Genomic DNA, 27,876 nt, shown 5'->3' on the forward strand with positions numbered 1-27,876 from the left:
GTGGCTTCTTCTTCTTATCGTGTCCACAACAGCCACAGTTGAACACATTGCTGTCCCTTCTCATTAAACTCTGCCAAGTCCGATGTTGTGCAGGGTTTCTCCAGCAGGGGGCATATCAGGAGGTGTTGCATGGTTTTTGGTTCAATGCCGCAGTCACACACAACGTCCCCGTCATTTAGGTATCCCCATTTGGCGAGAGTGGCTTTTGCACGTCCAACACCAGATCTTATTCTGTTTAGGCATTTCCACACTGCGTAGTTGGTGTCTGCTCCAGGGGGCAGTGCCTCGCTTGCCTTTAGCTCCATTGTTGTTGCTGATGGGAGGTTGTCAAGTCTTTCTTCCCACCGAGTGACTCTTTCACTGCTACAAGCTAAAGGTGGCTAATGTTACTTCTTACATTTTCCAAACAGGCTGGGTCCTTTAGTTTGAATGTGTGTTTGGTGGCGTGATCATTATTATTTAGAGTCATTGCGTGCCTATTGATTTGAACACGATCCGTGTATCCATCATTTCCTGGTCTTCTCTAAAGAAGAGGGACCAATGAAAACGTTGTCATGTTGCCGTTGTTCAGCATGGAAACATTCATTAGCTAACAATGACATTATTGTTCTATTAATATAAAGGGAGGTCAGGTACTCTTTAAAACAGCTGCTAGTTATGGGTACTTTTTACTGAAGTACATTTCAAAGCCTCTTTACTTTTACTTGAGTAAAGAATTTTAGTCAGTACTTCTACTTTTACCAGAGTATTTTTAAACATGAGTATGTGTACTTCTACTTGAGTAAAGGATGTGTGTACTTTTGCCTTCTCTGCCAGGAAGTGATAAAATGCTGACTCATTTCAGGATATAAGGATTCATTCCTGCATCACAGTGACTCTAAAATCCTTTAATTATTAAATATATTTTCTTGATTACATTCAACATGTCTCTTTTCATGTCATTTTCTACTCGTCATGTCTGTTTGCGGGGGCCACTATCATCTTCACGTTGACCCGGCACCTGTTGCACTGAAAGTATATTTTTAAGTACTTCCTGAACTTCTTGTCTCTGACGCCGTATATTATGGGGCTGAGGAACCGGGGCAGGATGAAGACGATAAGGTAGTTTACAAATCTGATTTCCGGCCTTCGTCCGGGGAAGATCGAGCTCAGAACAATCTCCACACTCGGAGAAATGTAGGAAAGCATGCACATCGCCAACTGAGCCCCGTGAAGCAAGATGGTTTTTCTGGCTCTTTTCGCCGACATTTTATCCGTCGATAAAGCCCGTGCTGCAAACACAATCCTCAAATATGTGAAGACTAGGGTCAGGAACACACAGGAGAAGTAAATTACATCGAACGCTAGTCTTTTCTGAGCCAAAATCGGGTCTTTGAACACGTTTTGCCGCAAGCAGAACACCGACTCGTGGAAGAAGCTCATGGATTCGGTTGCTAGCGTCACAAATAGATCGGTGATATCTGGAGCAGCGCCAATAAACCAAATCATCCCGATGACGATGTAAGTTCTCCGCACGGTGCAGATCTGTGTGTGGCGTAGAGGCTCACAGATGGCGATGTAGCGCTCGATGGCCATGCAGGCTAGATTAAGGGGCGTGTTTCTGGTGGTGAAGACGGCCACCAGGATGAAGAAGCAGCAGAAGGACACGTTGATCCGGTAGAAGATATAGCTGAGGAGGAAGAGCGTGATGGTGACGGTCAGCTGGATGCTGTCGTTTATCACCATGTGGATGAAGAGGATGTAGCGAGGGTCTTCATAGAAAGTCTGCAGGATTACAAATGAGAAAAAAATTGGGTCAGAAACCTTCAAAGGGCTGCATGATTTGGAATAAATGATCTCCTCATTATCATTAAAGGGGACCTGAGGGAGTATCTGGACCTACTGAACATGGAGCGTGCAGCTTCTCTGCTGGGGGATTTTGAGGGGAGACAGGAGGATTGCGGTTCACTGTCCGCAGCTCTCCTATCTAATCCTGTCAATATGGCATCTCCTGTGTAATGTATAATGTATTGTGTATGTAATGTCCTGTGTATGTCACAATCAGCTGTCTTAGGAAGTCATCCTTGCATCCACCCCCCCCCCTCCCCCGTTACGTTTTGTTTAGTTGTTGTTAAAGAAAAAAAAAAAAAATTAAAGGGGACCTATTTTGAAAAATCGTCTTCTTAATGTCTCTTCTACATCAACATGTGTCCCCTCTGTGTGAAGGGATTCTGAAAGTTTCAGGAACAAAGATTCTCTCTCTTTTTGTCCTGATCCATTTATATAAAAACCTGTCTGATAATGAGCTGATCAGATTTTGGCCACTTTATGATTTCATAACGATTTTTGGGCTCGTGTAACCATTAGCCAATCACCAACCAAGGTAACCCCCCCCCCCCTTATCACCTGAATCTCCTCTTAGAGCACCATTGAGTTCTTTGTAACCAAATGTCTCTCAGAGGGGCGTGGGGAGTGGCTCCTTATTTCAACTAAAGTAACAGACAGAGAATCAGCACTTTGGAAACAGGGCTGAAACAGAGGGGATTATGGGTAATGCTGCAATGATCTGTTTGGTGTTTGGAGCCAAACACTTCACAGACATGTTTTGTATTTATCTGAGATCTATAATATATATGTTATATATTTTGCCGTCAAATAACTTCAGCATACTTTCAGCTACAGAAACCCTTAAAATATTAAAATATTCAACCTGTTTAGCACATGATGGGAAACGTTCAACCTTTTCCAAATATGTTATACTTTTTGAAATATTCAGGTTTTTAAACTCTTTTTTTAACATGTAACTCAATGGGAGGAACCTTCAAATCTTTTTTTACCTTCACCCTGCGCCAAATGCTACTCCTTCCACATACTTTCAGCTAAAGACTTCATTCCAACTTTAAAAGGATCACAAGACCTTCAGCTATAAAACTTGTTCATCCGATTTTTCATATCTTTTACACTTTTTGAGATATTTAACTTAGTTTGGAGCTTGGTAAAGAGGCTTTCTTCAGATCAACATTAGTGAGTATCGAGCAGCCTTTTAAGGCTAGAGTGTGTGATGTCACAGATACAGTAGAGTGGGACACAGCTTGAAATTCGCCTTCATATTTCTTTTTAAACTTGCCATAATTCCCAAACCAACCCTGTCTCCTAAAAATTACGTTCCCACTGAACTAAACTGCATTCTCAATTGCGTTTAGCTAGAAACATATTTTCTCCCACGTTACGTTTCTTATGAACGTATCTTAAATCGCTTATTTTCTACATATCTTTGCCATTTATTGTCTTGCTTATAATAATGATAATAGTCATTTATAAATATCATATTAATTTTGCCAGCTGTTACTCTCATGAGCGAGGCAGAAAATAATAGTTTTAACATGCCAAAAAGCTGCTGTGTCGTTTATTGCACCTCAAACATAAAAATAAATCCAGAGTTACGTGTTTCTGTACTTCCTCTAAGAAGAAAGGACAGTAACAGAAGATCTCTTTGCCTTCAGGCTTGAAAAGTGGGCGGGGCTGTAAAGTGACGTAGATTTTACTCTCATCCATTATTCAAAACCGTTCTATTTATTCTAACGTAAATTACATGCCAGTGTTTTATATTTGTATTTGTTTGTTTTTATTTTAAATCGTATAATGTCTGACTTTTTTTGCCGTCTGTGAGGAAAAGAAATGGGGCTTAGAGCCTCAAAATACTGAAATCTGTATTTTTTTTAATGTTTTTTTCCTTCTAATTTGTTATTCTTTTCTAAATAACACGCTGTTATTTATTCAACAATAACACACAATTATCCTTGTTTTTATTTATTCGTTTAATTCTATAATCTTGGGCTTTTTAGCATGCTTTTTAGCCATAAATAAAGTCACCGGAAACAGACGGGACATTTTCGAGCGATACACACCACAAACCCACTGAACTGTTTACCCAAGATCCTCAGCTTGAAGCTCGTTGATTGGAATTTTTAGCCGCAATAAACGCTGGGATGTGGTATTAATGCGATATGATATCCGGAAAAAAATCTGAGTTTAGGATGGCCGAAGACACTATACTACCCATAATCCCCAGCTATCGTTTGGGACTACAGTCTCGTTGACAAACCCCGTGATCAATCTTCAAGCTCTGGGATTGGATGTTGGAGTGGCAGTGCGCCAAGGTTACGCCGAGCGTCAAGCTCTTTGAAGTGGAACGAAACCACGGCAGACTATTCAAAACTGGACTCAAACGCCCCCCCCAGAATTACACATGATGGCTATTGTGTTTCGCAACATGTTCTCTATGGCACGTCTCTACTGGGAATTTTAGTTTTAAAAGACGTTTTAGTTTTTCCCAAAAATTAGAAGTTGACAGTATTAAACTGTGTACAGCCCTGGAGGTTTAGGCGATAGGAAACACATTGGTGTGTAAACATTTAAAACATGTAATTACTGAATGGGTGAAAATCGCTTGTATCCATAACGGGCAGCATTAATATATACCCACATGACAGCTCATTGTTACTTTGTAATTCTACCCCCTGCAATTCAGAGGTTAACCTGGTATTTGTACTCCACTATATTTATTTTAGTTACTTTGCAGATTCTGATTAATGATGTGAAATATAAACAACCCTTAAAGCAGACTTTAGTTACACCTGAGTAAAATTCAGGGAAGGTGATTGTCAAGTACCAAAATAAACTATGCAATATATTGGACGTTAAGTACTTTGTCAGACTTAGTATTTATCTGCTGATACCCCAAAACATTTTTTCTTATTCAAAAGAAGACCTTAACTTAAAGTATTCTTTAATGTTTAAATAAAGCCTTATTAGTTTGTCTGTTTTGCACATCCTCCTGTTAATATCTTTGGACGTCCTGCACTAAACTGTTTTATTGTAGAGATTACTACAGTATCTTCTTGATATTTTCTATTCTATATTTCTATCATGCCTTCTACTTTCCCCCTATTTTGTATGTAGGCTGCTCTTAATATTTAAATGTTTTCATCAAATATAACTTATTCAACAACAACATTCAAAAACGTGCTTTAATCACTAGGCGGTGCGGGTTAAAAAAGCAGTGGTCTAGTAAGTTAATACAACATAATAACATCAAACTAAATATTAATATTAACCTTATTGTGAAATTAGAACAGAACGGTAAAGAAAAATACAGTTTCAGTCTCTCGATTTGAAGCTTATGCATTGTACCATGAACCTGTATAGACCTGTAACAGTCAACTGCATGAGGAGTTGGAAAGGTAGTTCAGTAAATCAGCAATATCTTTAAAAACTACAAGTCCCTTTCTATCAGCTGTGCACCGTTATGGTGTAAATATAACTTATCTACCAATTGGATCAAATATAAAAGTCAGCCGAATTAGTGTTGATACTGCAAGGAGACGTATTGTGTGAAAATAAATGGAAGATGTTGTTTAATTGCTGATTTAACTGCTGATCCACTTCACGTATTCAATTTCGGCAGCATTTCTTCCAGTTTGTCTAGAAGTCTTCTAATCAGTGCTCTATAAATAAAGAACTACGGCAGATGAGTAATATTTAATGCAGCCGAACCGTGTATTACAATGCCGTTATGTGATGACTTCCAAAGACAAAAGCAAGTACACTCGGAAAAAAGTATTATTATTATTTTTTAAATGTTTTTCCGATTTAATATCGCATAAACACCATATCCCAACGTGCATTGTGGCAAAAAAACATCCAGGATTATGGGTGTAGTTTGATGTTTTCAAAAACCTCTGAAAAAAGAAAGGTGTCTCTCAGAATTGAAAGAGAAAAACCTATGGGAAAAACACAAAAGCATTGTACACAATTTAAACCAATTAATGTCGTATAATTAACAAGGATAAACTGATGTTTTGTAGTTTACGAGTACTGCAGATATCACTGTTAAATCATTTGATCATTGGTTTTATTATGAAAACATCGAGACCGGAAATACTGTTTTCACCCCGTGAGGGTTGGCTAACTTTACATGGAAGCTGCCGCATATACACGTTCTCCTGGCGAGACCTCAAATCACCTTCGTAATATCTATCAAACTATAGATCCTACATATCAACTGGACGTGGATTCTAAAAGTACAATATACACTTCTCGCTAGAAATCTAATCAAAAAGCATTTTAATGGCCAAACTATTCTACAATTTAGGATTTTACAGAGAGGGTTATTTGTGAATAAACGACCCTCTGTAACGTTTGCAATCAACGGGAGCACTAGAGGTCGAAAACTTTAAAACGTGATTATACGTTGTATTAAGCGCTTGAAGAATCGACCTATTTGGTCCTATGAGTTGGAGGACTTGTTGGTTTGATAACGTCGTCACCATGATAACCTTTGATCTCTGGGCTTACACCAAGCGGAAAACTCTGGGGCAGACCCGGGAGGCCAATAAGGAAGGGCCACAAACTGCAGTTCATCTATTGGCCGATAGGCGATGACTGCAGAAAGGATGAATTTCCATAGACCCCCATGTTCAAATCCCCCACTTTACAGCAGAGATAAACATGTTTCTACCCCTGGATGCAATACAAATTATTTGGGATATAGTTAGATTCCATCTTAATGATTATTAATTGTTGAGTGAATTGTTTTATAACGTGACCTTTTATTTATATTAGGTCTTAAAGTTTTTGCATAAATTAGGGCGTGGTCACTTTGATGGACAGGTACGTGCCTCACTGTCAGCTAACAGCAACTTGTCCACTCTGCTAGGCTACAACGTTAGCTAGTTGTAGTTACTGTACTTGACCCTTTAGCCGTGTCCGTGGTGATTGTGCCTTTCAGGGAATATTGTTACAAATACCAAACAATTAAAATGTCGTGTTGTGCGGTTGAATTTACTAACAGAACTTCCCAGAAATGTTTAAAAAGATAATATTATACATGTTAACCCCGTTACAGGTGTTTGTGTGCTTGTTAGCTTAGCTTGTTATAGCTTATTGGCCAGCTAAGGACGTAACCCTTTTTACATGTATATATATACATATACAGTTTAGTTTATGATTGGGTAAGACTTTTATAGTCTATGGATATGACGCCCATAATGCTAAACGGGAGCAAATGTTAAAAGGGGACCCAATTATCCCAGTGGTGGCCGCCAGAGATAACGGAGCCGCAGGGTCCGGCGTTATAAATGGAGATCAAGGAATGCAGCGAAACGCGGACTTGATTCGCCTGCAGCCAGCTGTAGTATTAGCTAAATACATTATGTTGAACAAGGCTTATTAAGCTGAACATCCCCATAATTGTTCTGCTATGTATCGGTACTTATTTTATTTGATTACCGTGTGAATGACAAGCATTAAGAATAACATAAAATAGCTAATTCACTTGCAGATTGGCTCGCTTGATTATGAAAGTAACGTTTATATAGTGGAACTACACTGTTTTATCAAAACCAAAGTGCCACGCAGTAACTTGGTATGCATGTATTTCATGTTAGCTTAGCTTCTTAGCTTGAGCTAGCTCTGGAACTTCCAGCTCATTGGCAACAGGTCCCGCCTCGGCTTCGCCTCTTTCCCCTTATTTGGATCAGGCCAAGCAGGCGGGAGTTAGACTCTGACGTCACTGTCGAGACGTTAGTGGTCGACTCCGCCTACTAAGGGCTTCTCAGCAAATCTGCAGAATCCTATGGGTGACGTCACGGACACTACGTCCATTTATATATACAGTCTATGGCTTACAGACACAGGCAGTGGCGGCTGGTGGAAATGACTTTAGGTGGGGCTATTTTAATGGTGAATAAACCACACGGGGAACATTTTGAGAAATTACCCCTTAAATTAAATTGGCTACACTATTTCATCGTTGCTGTTGTATGATTGGTGTTTAGTCTACAGCACCTCCGCTTTTAGGGTTGACGTAGACCCAAACGTCGCCCGGAGGTCCCCCGGTGTTGTTGCGGGAGCTGCTGCACTAGCTAACGCTCCACTAGCTAACGCTACATTAGCAAAACAAACGCTTATTTATTTTGCAAATGGTGCGGCGGGCTTCAAACACGTTCCCCTTTCAACCAAGCACTAAATTAGATGTTTTCCAACCAAATACGGTTGAACTGACACTTCCCCATATTAATTTGTAAGTAGATTCAAAGATACATGAGTTTCTGACTGCCGCAAGCTGAAGCTTGGTTGCTAGGTTACTTGCTGGGTGTTCTCCGATAAGGGGCCAGGGGAAACAAAGTTAGTGATTACTAGTTCCATGTTGATTTAATTGAATACAAATTGTTGGGGGGAACTGAAAGGCTATTACCGTACTGGTTACTTTGCAGCCCGGACATTTCCCCCAAAACACATTTAGACGCTATTGCAACACAAAAGTACCTTTCAAATCCGATCATTTTTAAGACCTTCTAAATCATATTTAAGAACTTTCTTATTTTTTTGGTCATATTTAAGACCTTTTTAAGGCCTTACATTCAGATTATCAAATGTAAGACTTTTTAAGACCCCGCGGGAACCCTGAGGAGAATAAATACGAACATTATATGCAGACACAGACGTGGTTCAGAAACACAGAAATATTAGAAAACAGACCATCAAGGCAACACATCTAGTTCGATGGATGCTGTCAAAACTCAACTACAATAATGTGTGTGTGTGTGTGTGTGTGTGTGTGTGTGTGTGTGTGTGTGTGTATATGTGTGTGTGTGTGTGTGTGTGTGTGTGTGTGTGTGTGTGTGTGTGTGTGTGTGTGTGTGTGTGTGTGTGTGTGTGTGTGTTTATTTAGAACGGGCACATAGTATCTGTCCCCGGCTGTTTGAAGAGCAAGCATGGGAAACAAAAGACAGTGTTTACCTCTTTGCATCCAGCTAGTCACACACACAGTTACAATCACACTCCCTGTCATTGACATAATGAATAGATAGTTTAGCTTCTCACCATCATTTGCTGTGGCCCACTGATGTTAACGATCGTAACTGAAAGGCTGCCTGTCAAACGTAAGCATTCAGCCACGTGACTCACAAACTCTCGCAAGAGTTTTACAAAAGACGGATCCTTTCTAGCCATAACCCTGCACCGGGCGCTGACATTGGCGCCCGGTGATCATCAGATTTGATGACGCTGATTGGCTGAAATTATGTTTCAGAGCCATAGCTTACAGATAGCAACAATCAGCTGCTAGTGGCTGCTGCTGCACTGGTTGAGGGCTCCTCTCTTAGCGCCCAGATGAGAGAGGGTAATGATACACGGGCAAGGCCAGAAACATGTGACTTATCAGTAACTTTAGACATCGTAACACCATTTAAAACGAGATTTTATTGTAGATTATACATTTTACTGATACTAATTATATAATATTTACCTTGTTCATTAAAAATTTTAATTAAAAAAATATATTAAAAAATATATATATATTTAAAAAATATATATATTTTTTAATTTTAATTTTTTTAATTTTAATTTGTAATGTGGAAAGAGGTGGGGCGACGCCCCTAGCGCCCCTATGGACCGGCCGCCACTGCACAGCACTGAAACAGCGCTTTTAAGAGTTTTTGATGACATCCTTTTATCTACTGACTCTGGGGACTGCGTTGTGCTTCTACTCATTGATTTAACTGCTGCTTTCGATACAGTCGACTAGGGCTGCACGATTTTGGGAAAAAATGTAATTGCAATTTTTCTTACAAATATTGCGATTGCGTTTCGAATTGCGATATTTGTTTTTAAGCGACCCAACGTACGTTTATTGTAAAATGCGGCCATAACTCTTAACGTGGGAAGAGGTGGGGCGGCGCCCCTAGCGCCCCTATGGGCCGGCCGCCACTGGACACAGGTGTTTGTAAACATTAATTCACTACTACTTACATTTAATATGTAACTCCTTCAGCCCACTTTCAGCTGCAGAAAACATTCAACTATTAACTTATTCAGCTATTCCTGCACATTGAGGCTATACATGTTGTTCTTTTCTTTACCTTTTTAAAACATTTTCTTTTAAATATTAAGCTTTTTCACTATTTGTGCTACTCTTCCAATTTAACAATTCACTTTCAAGTTTCCAGCAAAGTCATTGCAACGCATTTGAGCTGTATCAAGTTTGATTCAAATCATTTCACTTTTCTGCATTTTTCCGCGCGAAGTTCAGCAGCACACTTACTTGGTTTCTGTAGCTTAAAGCAGCTCCAGAGACCATTCAACTAATAGAATATTCAGCTTTTTCTGCATTTCCAGCTAAATTCAGCAACAAATGTTCACAGTTTACAGCATTCAGCCACAAAACCATTCAAATATCAAAATATTATTTTCTAGTTATCATTGTTCGTGTTGTTTCTAGCATGTTTAATAAATTGACTAATACAAAAAAAAATAGGCCACTCAGATGTCTTTGTGTGTGTGTGTGTGTGTGTGTGTGTGTGTGTGTGTGTGTGTGTGTGTGTGTGTGTGTGTGTGTGTGTGTGTGTGTGTGTGTGTGTGTGTGTGTGTGTGTGTGCGTGTGTGTGTGTGTTTGACGAGCATTGTGAACTTTAAATCATTAAAGGTAGCAAGGATGTTCCCCCTCATTCAACATTTGCATTAATTTGCCAACTTTAAAATGAAAATGTGCATTCAGCATTATATTTATATTTCATTTCCTTTTTCGAGATAAACAAACCACGTAATATTTAAGACGCATTCAGGATTTTTTACCTGGTGTCTGAAGAAGGTGGCGACCAGGCTGCCGTTGATGTAGCTGAGCAGCAGCCAGATCAGAACCATGATCAGGTTCTTAATGAACGCCAAGGTGAACCTATCTCTGGACAGCAGGAGCTAATTCAAACACAGGAGAGAAAGACAAACAAAAACACTTATGAATCCATTTAATCATCATCATTATAACTCCAATCTCAGTGTCTCTGTCGAGTTGACACTTGACAATGTAGAAAAATGCATCTGGTATAGTAAATATAATATGTTACGTTCACTGATGTAAGTTTCTCCTACACATCTGTTCCTTTATTTTTACGAAGAATGGGCTTTTCCACAAATACATGAAACAGTACGGAAAGTAGCCTTTATTATCAGACAAAAAAAAAGCCTGTACTTATTTAAACCATAACAATATTTCCTAGAAGTCCCCAATATTATCCTGATAATCATCAAAACAAGCCAGAAATTGGGACCGAAATAAACTGGATAATTTATTATTGCATCTGTAAAACACACATTTTAAATATAGTTCTTGGGTGAAAAACAAACAATCTGAAATAATAAGCATTAGCTTTAAGGCCTGCCTGTCATAATAAAGGATTAATACATTAAGAATGGAGAATGGATTTATTTTTATCAAGCTATTATTTAAACTTCTCTACCATGATAGAGGACAAGACAGAAATGCACCACAGTCCACTAATGGATATTATTTCAATAATATGTTCTTATAAAGTTGTATATATTGTCCAATCCTTAATCTACTAACACATTTGTGAATCAGAGAACAGTCTTAACGTTTGGGTAAAAAGTACCGGACTAGGTTATAATACAATGTTACATTGTGAGGTCAACAGGCCATGTGCAATGTCAACAGTGTGGTTGGCAAGTTTTAATGTATTGATAATTGTTTTTAAGGTTTATAAAAAAGCAGTTTTTCTAAAATATGTGGACAGAGTTTAGAAAATTATAAAAAACGTTTTTGCTTTGCATTAGAAAACAGACCTTTTGTAATTGCAATTATGACATTTACACAAAAAAAGGGACAAAGAAACTCTGAATTTTACAGCAAAGTCAGCAATAAAACATAGATAATTAGAAATAATGCAGCAAACCTGAGTCATGTTGCCTTCAAGACCCCCTGGAGAACTCATCCTGCGCTGAGAGAGGAAAAGAGACACAACACGGACACATTGACAAATATTTACCTTAAAACTACATAGTATATTAATTTAATGAATATATTTATAATCAATCCCAGCATGGTTAATCAGTGTATTCAAACAGCTCATGCACATTACCTGATGATAAATTAGGGATTGCAAAAGCAGGTAAAATAACAGTGTTGTCCTTTTTAAATCTACTTCTTTAAATACAGAACAACACACACTTTGACAAAATGCACTTATCTAGTTCTACCTCATCGCTGTAAACCTAATTTATATTCTCCACTCACAAGCTGTGTGTCCTTTCCCTATTAAAGCACAAAAAGACTGTATTTACTACAAAAGGACAGGCAATAAATGCGCTCATGAAGCAGCAAACACAAACTAAAAATACTGCATAATTCTTAATTAAGCGTATGCTGGTTTCTAGTTGTTTTAAATCAACTTCTTTAAATACAGAACGACACACACTGTGACAAAATGCATTAATCCACTTCTGCTGACTCATCACCGTGAACTTAATTTGTATTCTCCCTTTTAATGTATTCTTTAGACACACACAGAGCTGAAGCTGCAGACATAGAGGCAATACATCTGTGAAGAAACATGCAACTACTTTCCTCAGACAGTGAAACACACACACACACACACATACACACACACACACACACACACACACACACACACACACACACACACACACACACACACACACACACACACTGTTCAGCAGCTTCACCTACCTGAGGGTCAGACTCTCTGAAGCTCAGAGGGATGGAGCCGTTTTTATAAACACTTTCAAACAAGAGATGCTTTCATTTATCGTCATCATCGCGTCAGAGAAAAGACAAACATGAGGATGTGAGATAAGATATCTTTATCTATCTATCTCCTGTAATACATATATAGAGAGGTGGGAGAAGTACTCAGACCTTGTACTTGAGTAAAAGTAGAAGTACTCAGACCTTGTACTTGAGTAAAAGTAGAAGTACTCAGATCTTGTTCTTGAGTAAAAGTAGAAGTACCAGAGTGTAGGAATACTCTGTGACAGTAAAAGTCCTGCATGGAAAATGTTCCTCAAGTAAAAGTATAAGTACTCAGGTCTTGTACTTGAGTAAAAGTAGAAGTACCCAGATCTTGTACTTGAGTAAAAGTAGAAGTACTCAGGTCTTGTACTTGAGTAAAAGTAGAAGTACTCAGATCTTGTTCTTGAGTAAAAGTAGAAGTACTCAGATCTTGTACTTGATTAAAAGTAGAAGTACTCAGATCTTGTTCTTGAGTAAAAGTAGAAGTACTCAGATCTTGTACTTGAGTAAAAGTAGAAGTACTCAGATCTTGTACTTGAGTAAAAGTAGAAGTACTCAGATCTTGTACTTGAGTAAAAGTAGAAGTACTCAGATCTTGTACTTCAGTAAAAGTAGAAGTACCAGAGTGTAGGAATACTCTGTTACAGTAAAAGTCCTGCATTCAAAATGTTCCTCAAGTAAAAGTAGAAAAGTATTCTCATCAAAATATAGTGAAAGTAGCGACAGTAAAAGTAGTCATTGTTTGATTGGTCCATTTCAGAATAATATATATGATATGTTTTATAATGATTGATCATTAAAGTGTTCTCAAAGCTGGTAAAGGTGCAGCTAGTTTGAATGACTTTGTATACTGCAGGGTAGCTTGTGGATTTACTCCAGGTGGAACTAAAGTCTGATTTAACACTTGATTAGATTTCACATCATTCATCCAGATCTGTAAAGTAACTAAAGGTATTAAATACATGTAGTGGAGTAAAAGTACACCATGTACCTCTGAACTGTAGTGGATTTTTTTTTTTTAACTAAAATACTTATCTGATTATTTGACCTACATCCTTTAATGGACTTTGTATTTTAATAAACCAAATGTTAAAATGTAACCACGATAAGATGTGTTTATATTAAAGTACAGAACTACTTGGTTCAGTCTTTTATTCAGAGAGTTTTATATCGATGGAAAAATTATAATATAAGCAGTTACATACTTTGCCAAAAATAATAAAGCATCTACTTTCTAAATAGTGGTTGCTGTTGTCATTTTAACAAACACAAAATATATATATATAGTATATTTTACTTATCCATGTGAGCATAAACATTAAAATAAAATAAAATGAGAACATTCAAATGTAGATACATGGTGTTTGTTTTTTTCCAAACACAAACAATTATTCAAACAATTATAATTGTATTGTTTGACTTATCCCGGTGAACATGTTGGAATGAAATAACAAAAATGTATATATCTAACTATTTAACCTACAGCCTTAATTGGACTCATTTTGCAGTTCTAACATGAGATCATAGTCTGCAGCTCATAGAGTCCTGTTGTGAACACGGAAATGTTGAGAGCCTCAAAGTTTATGTTAGAAATGTATAATACAGTCTCCAGCACATAGAAACTACCGGATGCTAACTTGCGTATGCGGGGCAATTTGCACAATTAGCATTATAGCCAGGTCAAATTGGCTTTTTGTGGCCGATTTAGAAAATGTTGGAGCGGTCTTGGGGGTTATTGAAGGTGATGAATCAATTTCTGACATATTTAGTAGACCCTCCAGAAAAACGCGGGAAAAAATCCTTGATTATGCGATTAAACATGCGGGGCTTTATGTGATTTTATGCGGTGAAATTGCGGGAATTTAGGAAATATGCGGAAAGTTGCTAAATATGCGGGGAGAAAGAATAACTATTTTTTTAAATATTGGGCTGTCTTATTTATTCTCTCTCACACACAACCTGCCACTAACGTTTTTTTCTTCTCAACTTTGTGTGGAAAAATGCGGGGATTATGTGGCCTTTTAAAAATCTGCGCCATTTTGCTGATTATACGTTAAATTCTGCGATCGCAGAATCGCGTTTTTCTGGAGGGTCTAATTTAGGGTACAACATGGGAGTTGGAACCATAGAGTGGCCATATATTGGCTGATTTTGACACATTTCTGGTGGATTTTGTCGTTTCACAGGGACGCTGGATTGGATAGATTTTGGAATAGGTTTACTTCAATGAGAAAAATGTGGCTAAATACTTGACCTTTAGCCTTTATTTGACTTTATATGTAGTATTCATACCTATAAACAAAGTAAAAATATGATTTGTAACCTAGTATAAATGTGTTTTCTAAGAGACTGCAGGCTTCATGTCCGACGCGGCGTTATTCCCCAGGTGGTTCTCCCTCGTGATGACTCGACACAGCAGGTATCTCCTCATGTTCAAACAATTAGCACAAGTTGCATTCATTAGCGTTAATTATCATTATCGCTAAGTTAAACATTTCTTTTTGTGGCCGATTTGACCAATTTTGCGTCATTTCCGGGGTGAAAAATGGGAGTTGGAACCAGAAAGTGGTCATACTGTATGTGTACTGCTTGTCGGCTGATTTTGACTCATTTGTGGTCGTTTTACGAGACGCTTGATCATTTGGATTGGACAGAGTTTGGAATATATTTACTTCAATGAGAAAATGTAGCTAAATACTTGGCCTTTAGCCTTTATTTGACTTTATATGTTCATACCAAATAAAAAAAGTAAAAATATGATTTGTAACTTAATATAAATGTGTTTTCTAAGAGACTGCAGGCTTCATGTCCGACACGGCGTTATTCCCCAGGTGGTTCTTCCTCATGATGACTCGAAACTGCAGGTATCTCCTCATGTACTTCCTGAAGTTCTGGTCTCTCAGTCCGTACACGATGGGGCTCACGAAGCGAGGGATAATCTGCACGAAGACGTACGAGGCGAAGCGTATGTCAGAGTGTCTTCGCGGCAGTAAAAAGAGCAGCGCCTGTTCGAACATGGGCCGAACGTAGGTCAGCATGCAGAGCAGAAGCTGGAAACCGTGCAGCAGGATGGTGTTTCGGGCCTTCTTTGAATCCCCTTTTGCTCCTTTGGCTGCAAACAGGATCCTGAAGTAGGTGTAGAGCAGCGTGAGCCAAACCAGCACCAGACACACGATGTGCGACGCGTCTCTCTTCTTCAAACTGTACGAACTCCTGAACACATAGTCTCTGGCGCACAACACTTTGGACGTGAAGAAGCTGAGGGGCTCGGTGGCCAGAAGGAGGAAGAAATCAGGCATGATGGAGAGAGAGCTGACAAACCAGATGAGACTCATCAGGATGAAGGTGTTTCTCACGGTGCAGATCCTACAGTGGTGCAGCGGGAGGCAGATAGCGACGTAGCACTCCACCGCCATGCCGGCCAGATTAAGAGGCGTGTTGAAGGTGGCCATGACGGCGAGGAGGAGGAGGAGGAGGCAGGAGGAGACGCTGAAGGTGTTCAGGGTGTAGCTGATGATGTGTAGCAGCGTGGAGAGAGTCAGCTGCAGCATGTCGTTTATCACCAGGTGGATGAAGAGGATGTAGCGCGGGTTGGAGTAAAAGATCTGCAGGGGAGAGGAAATAAGTGTCAGAGCAAGGGGCGCTGAAAAGATGTAATGATATTAAGTGTTCACATAAGAGAATTAGGAATTATTAGAGTTAGAAATGTGTCATGTGACATAATACATTTAATTAAAGTCAGCGTTTCAGTTTCCAGTTGTTCAGGGTGTCTAAATGTCTAAGACCAAAACCCCAAATATTTTCACTTAAATGTGATGTTATTTAATAGCTTTCAGAGTATAGTTACAAAGTGCTTTCATATAAAAATACACAGAGAGCAAGTGAACTGGACAGCAGAGTCTAAACATAAAAAACAGAGTAAAACACAAAGGAAATAATAAAGAAAAATACATAAATTAAGAATAAATGAAACATTAAATAAAACACATAAAAGCAAAAGAGATTTTTTAAAAGTGACTTAAAGAAGCTGATAGATTTTGCAGCCCTGATTTCCTCATATATTTAAGCAATAGCTCGACAGGCCGTGGTATATGCTCATTATAGCTAAGGGGCGTGGTTCGGCCCGACGCGAAGCGGAGGGTCGACAACCCCCTTAGCTGTGATATAATGAGCATATATCACGGCCTGAAGTGAGCTATTGCTTTTATAAAACGGCTACCAAGTCTGGCAATATGAAAGAAAAATACACACTCTAATTTAAATAGTTTTTATTTGTAAATAATGATGTTCAAAATGAAATAGTCCCTCCGTTGCCTTCTGCACAAAACATAGTGCAAGGTGGTTGCTATGCAACAACACTAACAGCAAGCGAACATATTAGACAGAGAGAGTTGATCCATTATTTGGCTGTTTATTTACATTAATGTGTATGTTGCTGTTTATTGTGCAGCCACTGAAAAACTGTCCAGCATCAGTAGCATGGCTTACGTGGTCACTTTTATATGTTGAGGTTGTTCGAGGCTGTTGCTTGGTGTGGCGAGAATATTGCTCCACTTTCTCCGGTCCCCGAGATTGGGCTTCCAGTAGCTCTGGAGAGATCTTTCGCACCTGTGGCCACTAACGGTCATAATTTCTCTGCTTTGTTTCAAGACCCGCATCAGAAAGCTTTTGAATGGTGGTACTTTTCCAGTTGGTTTACCTGCTCTTCACGTAGCTCTGCATGTCGTAGTTTAGGTGCTTTTTTTCTTCTGGAGATAGGCACTGCTCAATCCACTCATCCATACTATGGTAAGACCCCCCCGGAGGTCGAAGTTAATCTTAAATGTTTCCATTTTATGCTTTGTAAGTTTGTTTCGTAACGGAAGAAATTTAAATATATTTATAAAACTGACAAGTCAAATCAAGCAATCTGATTGGTCGATAGCGTTTTTGCGGACCTCTTTGATTACAGATTTGAAAACATCGTTGCTTGCTTTAAAAGTAGCACAATTCATTATGTTAAACCTTCAAAAGTATCTAGATATCCTTGCCCTAATGCCAAAGGAACTGCACACTGAATATGTTTTGCCGTTTGATGTCTATGTCCAGACCGCTGCGTAAAAAAGGAGGGCTTCTGCCCCGTTACTTCTCCGCTGCTTTCTTGTTCCAGTATGATAAAGTTTGCTTTTCAGCCCAACGGTATACTGTTTTTCTCAGAGGCGGAGGGATACTGACTTGTTGTGAAAAGTAACTTACAATTCTACCCGTGGTATACGCGCAGTATATCACGGCTAAGAACCAATCAGATTGCTTGATTTGACTTGTCCGTTTTATAAATATTTATATAATATAACCCTCCAATAACCCCCCCACCAACCAGCCACGCCATAGACACATGCATTACATTAATGAACACTATGATCAATATAAACAATAGCGTCTAAACATTATCCTGCACAGCCCTCCGAATATTCTGCACATTTGTATACGGAGCTAACGCTTTAAGTCACGTTAACTGTACATAGTTTTTTGAAATATCTATAATTCATGTAATATGTATTTATATTTTAATGTTATAATAGTTCAAAACTAAAAGTATAATTGTTTAATTTTTGGTTGCTTTTCTTGCAATTTATGTTATTTTTCTATGTCGTTGTATGCACCAAATACACCACGGGAAATTGCTCGTGTGTGTTAACCTACTCTGCAATGAACCTGTTTCTGATTCTGATTATCATACATTTTTAAACATGAAACAATAAACATGAGTTGCTAGAATCAGGAACAGAAGAGGGATTGTAAGGCAGCATGTTTGAAATCCCACGCACACACACACACACACACACACACACACACACACACACACACACACACACACACACACACACACACACGCACACACACGCACACACACGCACACACACACACGCACACACACACACACACGCACACACACACCTGGTGCTTCCTGAAGGTGTGTATCAGGGTGCCGTTGATGTAGTTAATGGCGATGCAGAGAACCGTCACGATCACGTTCTTGTAAACGGCCTCGGCGAAGCTCCGAGAACCGGGAGAGGTGGAGTTCAGAGACGAGACGTTCATGATTATATCGAGACAATCCTTCCTGAAAACAGCATTTATTCACATTTAAGTGTTACTAATACTGCTAGTAATGAAATACATCTTAACAATAATAGCAATAATAATAGAAGTAATAATATAAATATAAATAACAATAATATGAATAATATAAATAGATATAACAACAATAATACTAGTAATAACAATAATAATTGTAATAATAAAAACAAAAATACTAACATATCAAGATAATTATAATACTTTTCTTTTTGTGCCTAAAATAAAATCACATGATCAATTAATTTGTGATTCTCTGTCCCAGATCTGTTCAACTTATTCTAAAGATATCTCTTATGCCCATTATAGAAAATATGCCAATAACAATTGTGCTATGGAAATAATAATAGTACAACTACTACTTCTTATACTAATTACAATAATTATATAATCATACTTCTAATAATACTACTAAGACTACTATTAATAATATTAATAATAATACAAAATGTGATTGCCTTATAAGCTCCTCAAAGACATTTCATAAACAATAAATCATATGAGACGCACTGATCCTTATTTAAACTGTTCTAAATCTTATTACTTTAAAATGTAATCATCTTATTCTAAAAATATTCATATATTTACTTAAATATTTGTTGAGTTTTCCCTGCAAACAGCCACAACCTTTTTTTATGTTTACGAATGCAAGTGAAGTGCACAATCAAATGTCCATTAAAGACAAATGGTTTACACATATTAAGTCTCTTGAAATCAAAACGTTAAAAGATATTTCGGTAACACTTTAGATTAGGGTACACACATTCACCATCAACTAGTTGTTAATTAACATATTAGAGTCAAACTATAGCTTATTTATTATGAACAAGAGTTCACTTTAAAATAGGGAATTCTGAGTTAGAAATACCACATTTTTAGTTATTTTGACACAATTAACACTTGTAGTTTCATGTCTTGTTACATAAGAATAGACCATATTTGTTAAGTGCTATTATGAGAGAATGCCTTATTAGGCCCATATTGAGCATATTAAGACCCAAACTCAAACACAACAACTTCCTTACTTACAATAAATAAGCACTAATTAGAGGGTTATTGAGGAAAAACTCTTAACTAATGGCCTAGTACTTGTAGAATATGGTCATGTAGAATAAGGCCTTAATGCATGTTTTATAATGACTAATAAAGAGCCAATATACTGCTAATATGCATGTAAATTAACAACTAGTTGATGGTGAATATGTGTACCTTAAAATAAAGTGTTACCGATCTTTCCTACTGAGTCATAAATTATACATTTTTCCATTTACTAAAAAACATTTCTTCACTCGCACACACTCACACACGGTACCTACCAGCAGCCGTCACATCACTGCAGTGTGTCGTGTGTTCAAGCAGTTTTTATAACGACGTATTGATACAATTGGGATTATGTTGGGCCAAACAATGTGGGTGTGTGTGTGTGTGTGTGTGTGTGTGTGTGTGTGTGTGTGTGTGTGTGTGTGTGTGTGTGTGTGTGTGTGTGTGTGTGTGTGTGTGTGTGTGTGTGTGTGTGTGTGTGTGTGTGTGTGTGCGTGTGTCTTGGGTACGGGGACGTAGCCATAATTTGCTTACCACAGCTCTTTGTGCAGTTAAAAAACATTTTTCTACATTCAAAGCTTCCTCTGATGTTCTTTTGATGAAGCTTTGAATGTCTGTTGTCATATTTAATCCCCCTTACAAAATGTTTTTTCTCTTGTGTGCGGAAATACCCTCTGCAGCAGTGATATTGTTTTTTTTTTATTGTTATAAAGAGGAATGAAGAAAGTACCTGGAAGCAGAGACATTTATAATATTTAATTTAAGGATACATTGCCAGTCCAAACCCAGATATTCACTTTTATATGAGAAATATGTGAACAAGAATTATAAATATGAAACAAAAAGAGGAGAGTACATGACAAATGACTGTGAACAAATATAAATGAATTGAAAGTAATATGGTTTGGACAGAATACACAGGGAAGATGTCAAAGACGTGTGATTAACAGATTCATGCTAAAGAGGTCATTTTTATGCACATTTTCAGGTTAATATTTAATGCAAATGTTGTGCAACAGCATTCCACTATAGTTCTTCCGCATCTTTTTCTTCTTATTATTATTATTATTTCAACAAAAAGTTTGGCTCTCAATAACTTCAGCATACTTTCAGCTACAGAAACCATTCAAATATCAAAAATATTCAGCACATGATGGGAAACTTTCAACTTTTTCCAAATATATTATACTTTAAATATTCAGCTTTTTAAACTATTTTGTAACATGTAACTCAATGCTTTCAGCTAGAGACTTCATTCCAACTTTAAAACGGTCACAAGACATTCAGCTATTAAACTTGTTATTCACATTTTTCATATCTTTTACACTTTTTGAGATATTTAACTTAGTTTGGAGCTTGGTAAAGAGGCCTTCTTCAGATTGTAACATGAGTGTGTATTGCGCAGCTCTTTAAGGCTTAGAGTGCGTGATGTCACAGCTAGAGTGGAGGAGAGCTAGAAATTCGCCTTAATTATAATTTTTTTAATCTGCCATAACTCCCAAACCCTACACTCCTTGGACATCATTTTTCATGGAAAACGTAGGAAAACCTCTCCTACGTTGAGAAATAAAATGAGGCAAATATATTTAAATAAAATGCCTCTTGAGGGCATGAAGTGACAAAAACGTTCAACTTGTCTCCATTAAGGCCCATTGTAAATTCAGCCTGATCTTTCCTCAGAGCAGCAGCTGCACACGTTTAGTAAATCTGCCAAAAATGCCACATTATTGACCCGATAGTGCACAAAAAGCAGACTTAGACGCTCGTCAGGGTCCTGACATGCTCCACATTTTACCGATAGCTGCTACGGTTCTCAAGCTATAGTTAGATATGTAAGAGGTTTATTTCTCATTCAGATCAATGGAAAGGATCTCCTTTCACTGCACATCTCCATGTAAACCTCTGATCTCTGGGCTCACACACACACACACACACACACACACACACACACACACACACACACACACACACACACACACACACACACACACACACACACACACACACACACAGGTGTTTGATAACATCGTCACCATGGTAACCTTTGATCTCTAGGCTCACAAACAGGTGTTTGATAACGTCGTCATCATGGTAACCTTTGATCTCTGGGATCACACACAGGTGTTTGATAACGTCGTCACCTCAAACACAAACACGCAGACTGGAGTCTGTGTGCTTGACTGGGCTGATTTTGACACATTTCTGGTGGATTTTGTAGTTTTACGGGACGCTGGATCATTTGGATTGGACAGATTTTCGAATAGGTTTACTTCAATGAGAAGATTTTGCTAAATTCTTCTTCTTCATTCTCTAGATGATAGGAAAGGAGGTTTGAAACTTCCTTTATAACCTCCTTTAGCTTAGGATACACTGGAACTTCCTTTACGAAAGAAAAGGAGAACAACATTCATCGTCACACAACATTCGGCCGTTCACGGAAAGAACCGATTATGACCGAGACATGATATCATGAAAGTTACGGTGCTTATTAAGCATTTTAAAACGTATATGGTAACTTGCCAAAGTGCTTTGTTTTGAACGTTCATCGGTATTTTAATCAAAAAGAGAAATATGAACGTTAGTTTTTGTCACGATTCTTATGTCATGTCACGGTTTTAGTTTGATGTGCCAGGTAATGGGTGTTTTGCTGTTCTGTTCTCCCTGTCATGTTTTCCTCCTTGTGTATTGCCGGTTGTTAGTTTCCCTGGTGTTTCTAATTGTCTGATTGTGTTCACCTGTTTCCCTTGTGTGTCTCCTGTGATCATCAGTAGTCAGCCCCGCCCCTGATTGTCCCCACCTGTGTCTTGTTATCCTGTGTTTAAATTCCCCAGTCTCCCAGTGTTCAGTGTCAGTTCGTCTTGTCTCTTGCCATAGTCAGGTCTATCCTCTCTTTGTGTTCTTGAAAGGTTTTGTTCCTCACTACGTGAGCGATTTTATTTTGTTCTCTTCTTTTGTCATCTCAACCTCAGATTCGATAGTGACCATTTTTGCTCATATTGTTTTTTTTTGGAAAAATAAAGTATCTTACCAATACTTTACCTCTGTCTCCCGGGTCATGCAATTGGGTCCTGCATCCTGAGTGTCTGAGTTCATAACAGTTTTTACTGAATCGATCAAATAAAGTCAACATTTCCCAGTGCTTTTTGAGCTGTGTGGGGTTTGTTAAACTTTTAAAATATGTTTGAATGGTGATATACACAGTGATAGATGTTAAGGACTAACGTTTATAATAAATACATTTGTATTTATTTTAAGATCTTTTCATACAATCATACGTAATGGGATCATTTAATGTAGACCGGAGGGTGAGGGTGACAAGCATAAGTTTCACTTCCCTTTTTTATTTCAATTGTAACCTCGTACATGACGAATTTATGTTTTTCTCTTTTCCCAACACGTTCTCACTCCCAACCCGTCACATGTTGACGGTCGGACAGGGCCCCTCCCCGTCACCGTTGTTGAGATCTTCATAGTATCAAGTGAATACTTAAAACGAAAGTTAATTATAATCAAATATGATCAATCATATTCTTGTATAAACTAGGGCTGTCAAACGATTAACATTTTTAATCAGATTAATCACAGTCTGGAGCTCACTGGGGTCCTGCATATGCTTTAATCAGGTGTTTTAACACTTTTTTCCATGAAAATGATTTTTATTCACTATCATGGGGCTATATAAATCCAATTCCGGGTAATTCGGAGCACAATTTTAACTTTTACTATTTAAATATATTTGTATTATATATCTTTGGGCTATAAAAGTGAAATTTCTGGGTGACTTTGTCAGTTTATGGAGCTTATCCCACAAATCCTGGAGGTTCCAGGCCGAATTTTGGAGCTCATAGGCGGCCTGCCATGCGCCCCCACCCGTGGAAAGAAGAAAAAAGTAAAGAAAACGGTCAATTATATCTTAAAATTATAAAAAATGAAGTTTTAAAAACGTATTGAAAAAATTAGAGTGCCAACAGAGACCTGTCGGCGCTTCCGGCCGAAGCCCCGGACACTTTTCCCCTCCCCCGTTGCAACTTACAACGGAGAGGGGAAACCAAGCCTCCTCTTCTCCGTCCAAAAAATTCATTCATCATTTTCAGACTACTGTCAAATCGGAAACCCAGTTTTTGAGAGGTCTCAGAAAAAAAACGGCTGTCTCACTTCATGGAGGAATGTGTCCGCTCCTAGTGCACTCTGGCTCGGATGAATTTGTTGCCTAGAGACCCCCCAGCATGGTTCTTACCAAACTTTACGTTTTTGAACTGGTCTCTGGAGGAATGTAAGGGGAGTTTGAGGGGACTCTACCCGCATTATGAGGCACTATTTTTGGATACATTTTTATCACTTTTAGCCCTTTTTTATGGTTCTCCAAAAACTTGAATCTGACTATTTTTGCCTGTGGAGGAATGACATGGGAGTTGACAGGGGACTCTACCCGGGTTATGAGGCACTGTTTTCGGATACCTTTTTACATTTTCACCCCTTTTTTATGGTTCTCCAAAAAGTTAACTCAGACTTTTTTCTGACTCTGGAGGAATGTAAGGGGAGTTGACAGGGGACTCTACCTGCCTTATGAGGCATTATTTTCGGATACTTTTTTACATTTCCGCCCCTTTTGCCTGGTTCTTTTTATTTTTGTTCTGTTTTGGCTCGTTTCACCCGGTTCCTTCTCGGTTGCCTTTGTCCAGCCGTTCCCCCCCCCAAAACTCACCCGTACATTAACGCATTTTGTCCATTTTTGCTGCGTTCTTCTCCTCTGACCTCACTGATCGAATGGCAAAACGTCTGACTCAGGGGTCCCACCACGGGTTCCGCAGCGGGGTGGAAGTTCCACCTCCCCACTTCGCCGCGGAGTGCAAGGCAAACATCTGTTTCTCTAATCCTCCACTGTTGCATAGCGGACTTAGTCGGCTGCGGCATTCAGCAATTGGCCTTGCTCCGGGCACCGGTTCCTTCTAGGACCACGGCTCGTTGGCTTCACATGATATAGGGTCGACCCTACTTCATCACAGGCTACCTGTTTGATCCTGCGTAACAACCACATATGCTTGTCTGCAAAGAGGGAACTGCCTGGTCCCACCCTGGTGTTCCTCTACGGCTAGTGTCCAGCCGTCAGCTGCGGTATCAGCAAATTTGACCCGCCATCAGAGGGCCTCCTTCCCGGGTCCACGTGCCGGTGCTTGGCGGTATGTTCCTCCAAACTGCGGGTTCGACTCTGCTCCTGGAGCAGACAAAGATATGTGTATTTGCCTGAATGATGGAAATAAACAAAGAATGATATTTTACGGGACATGACGGAGATAGGTGTATTTTCCTGGCTTTTTGGAAATAAACCAAATGTGATCTTGCAGGGCATTACGGAGCTCATTTACCCATGTGATGTTGTGCAGTACATTACTGAGCTCATTTAACGACACGGAGTACCAGGGGCACTAAAGTCTTACCCGGATGTCCTTATGTGTTTAGTCAGAGTGAGAGTGCTTACGTTTGGGTACACAGCTTGGAAAGACGAATATGACAAAAAAGTTAAAGTGTGAACCTCCAGCACAGGGGGGGGGGGGGGGGTGCCGTGAAGAAGGCCGAATATGGATGCTGATGGGCGGATGGTAAAGCACCGCAAAATCCACCACCCTTTTAGGGTTACCAGGGGCATGATGTTCTGTAGGGTGTGATAATCTGGGTTTAGTCCATGGGGGAGTGCTTAAGTCCGGGGGCCCGGGGTCTCACGGTGTGCAAGGTTATGGAAGTGCCCATGTTAGGGAGACATGCTGGAGGTCTGTAGTCCGTCCTTTGGTGGTCTGTGAGGGGCTAGAGAGAGGTGCTTTTCGCGGTGTCTGTCATGGAGGTAGCATAATTCGAAAAAAAGGCAGAGTGCCAACGGAAAAGCGGAGAGAAGGGGCTCGAAAAAGCTCAACCTGTTGGTGCTTCGGGCCGAATTTTGGTCAATTTCACAGTTCTGGCAACCGTGATTAGTCCTCAAGCTCTGTGATTTGGATGTTTGAGTGTGTGCCGAGGGTTACGCCGAGCGTCAAACAGCACTTTGAAATGGGATGGAACCACGGCAGACTATCCAAAACTGGATTTGAATGGGTCCACCACCCACCTCCCCAGAACTACACATTCTGGCTATTGTTTGTTTTGCAACATGTTCTATGGCACGTCTCTACTGGGAATTTTAGTTTTAAAAGATGTTTTCGTATTTCCCATAATAAGAAGTTGCCAGTATTAAACTGTGTACATCCCTGGAGGTTTAGGGGATAGGAAACACTCAAATGTAAAACATATAATTAATGAATGGGTACACATTGCTTGTGTCCATAATGGGCAGCCAAATGACAGCTAAGGTCAGAAGAGCTTTATTTAACAGCTGGTCTTATGTCTGTGACCCCTCCTGTTGCTAATTGTTAAGCCTGAAACATGCATTTGTCAAGGTTCAGAGGAACATTTTGCAAATATGGCAGTAGCCGTCGATCATCTTAAGATAATATATACTTTATTGATCCCAAATTGGACATGTTTTCGTTACAGCAGCATGTGTAACATTTGTAAATATGCAGTGGTGTTTATTTGTAAATAATTTAGTATAATCACACACATTCTGTGTTTTATATTTAATAATTCTGTGTTATTTATTTATTGAATGTTCAATACCTGACAAGGTCGGAGATGAAAAACTTGGGTCGCAGGTTCCTCAACAGTGCATTACAAGACATCTATCAATATGTGTGTATACCTCCACCATTAAACTGTCATATTCTGCACATTCCTTCTGCATACATCTTATAAGAGTATAATACATATGTATAATATCAGTTCAAATAAGTGCTTAAACATACTGTAGTTAACATTGCAGGAAAGCAATATATTAGTACTTTGTCAGGCTTAATGTTTATCTGTAGATACCCCCAAAGCTTTTTTCTTATTCAAAAGAAGACCTTAATCTAAAGTATTCTTTAATGTTTAAAGCCTTATTAGTTTGTCTGTCTGTATCTCCTATTAATATCTAATAATAAAAATAATAAAATTCAATAACGTGCTTTAACCACTAGGTGTCCCTTTCTATCAGCTGTGCACCGTTATGGCGTAAATATAGCCTATCTACCTATTGGATCAAATATAAAAGTCAGCCGAATTAGTGTTGATACTGCAAGGAAACGTATATTGTGAAGAGAAATTGAAGATGTTGTTTAATTGCTGATATATTTATGATTCACGTCACATATTTAGTTTGGCAGCAGTGCTTCCTGTTTGTCCAGAAGGCTTCTCATCAGTGCTCTATAAATAAAGAACTACGGCAGATGTGTAATATTTAATGCAGTCGAACCGTGTATTACAATGCCGTTATGTGATGACTTCCGAAGAGAAAAGCAAGCACACTTGGAATAAAGTATTATTTGTAATTCTTTTTTTCGGATTTCACATCGCATAAACACCATATCCCAACGTGCATTGCGGCTAAACATCCAATCACTAAGCTGAGGATCTTGCCTACTTCTGCCTACGTGTGTTTCCGGTATTGAGTTAGAAAAAGGTTGATACACGCTGTGAGAATGGATCTGCGGAGAGCATTTCCCAACTTGTCTATTAACAACGTTCAGGGAGCTCTATGCAAGTCAATGGGACTCCCTGATAGTTGAAACTCAACGCTAAAGGGCCCAGCCTTGCGTTGGAAAGTGATGACAGCAACCCTGACATAACGTCAACATAGGCCGAGTTGGGAGTGAGAATGTGTTGCATAAACACCATATCCCAACGTACATTGTGGCTAAAACATCCAAATCACCGAGCTGTATTTTGTTATACACAAATTCCTTCACATTTTAATTTAAATTTATATTAAAGTATTTCGTGAGGCCTTCTAAAATGTTTTTAAATATAACTGGGTTGTAGTTGAAGAGTTTGTAAATCAACACCCAAGCTGTTGCCTGGCAACGCAATCGCACAACGTCACATCCATTAATTCCCCAACCACACACATGGATCAACATCGATTTAATACATTAATGTAGCCTTTGTTTCTGCTAAAAGAGGTGTTGACCAGCTGGGGCAACAAGAACATCGGCGAAATCGAGTGTGACTATTACAAAATAAATCATTATTATATTAATATTGACAACAACAACCGACCGTCGGGGTAG

At 38.8% G+C, this 27,876-nt stretch overlaps 3 protein-coding genes across 3 annotated transcripts in view; all 3 read right to left on the minus strand.

Annotated features, from left to right (window-relative positions):
- LOC307038932 (odorant receptor 131-2-like) overlaps positions 1-305 on the minus strand; it is a gene marked incomplete at its 5' end in the record, with an annotated part of 13,521 nt that extends 13,216 nt beyond the window's left edge. The window contains one exon of the mRNA XM_079680604.1: positions 45-305. Coding sequence (XP_079536730.1) covers positions 45-305 — 261 coding nt within the window. The remainder of the gene's footprint in view (positions 1-44) is intronic.
- A 640-nt stretch (positions 306-945) lies between these two features.
- LOC307038933 (odorant receptor 131-2-like) lies at positions 946-10,728 on the minus strand (the record flags this gene model as incomplete). Its single annotated transcript, XM_079680605.1, has 2 exons — positions 10,615-10,728; positions 946-1,764 (listed from the first exon to the last, which is right to left on the minus strand). Exons 1-2 carry the CDS (start codon positions 10,681-10,683, stop codon positions 946-948), a joined length of 888 nt encoding a protein of 295 aa, XP_079536731.1. The 5' UTR covers positions 10,684-10,728.
- Positions 10,729-15,372: 4,644 nt separating this feature from the next.
- LOC307038935 (odorant receptor 131-2-like) lies at positions 15,373-18,667 on the minus strand (the record flags this gene model as incomplete). The annotated part of the gene is made up of 2 exons (XM_079680607.1): positions 15,373-16,191; positions 18,524-18,667. 2 exons carry the CDS (start codon positions 18,665-18,667, stop codon positions 15,373-15,375), a joined length of 963 nt encoding a protein of 320 aa, XP_079536733.1.
- Between the last annotated feature and the right edge of the window lie 9,209 nt (positions 18,668-27,876).

The sequence above is a fragment of the Notothenia rossii genome, assembly GCF_949606895.1.
Source record: "Notothenia rossii genome assembly, chromosome: 5".
Classification (NCBI taxonomy): domain Eukaryota; kingdom Metazoa; phylum Chordata; class Actinopteri; order Perciformes; family Nototheniidae; genus Notothenia; species Notothenia rossii.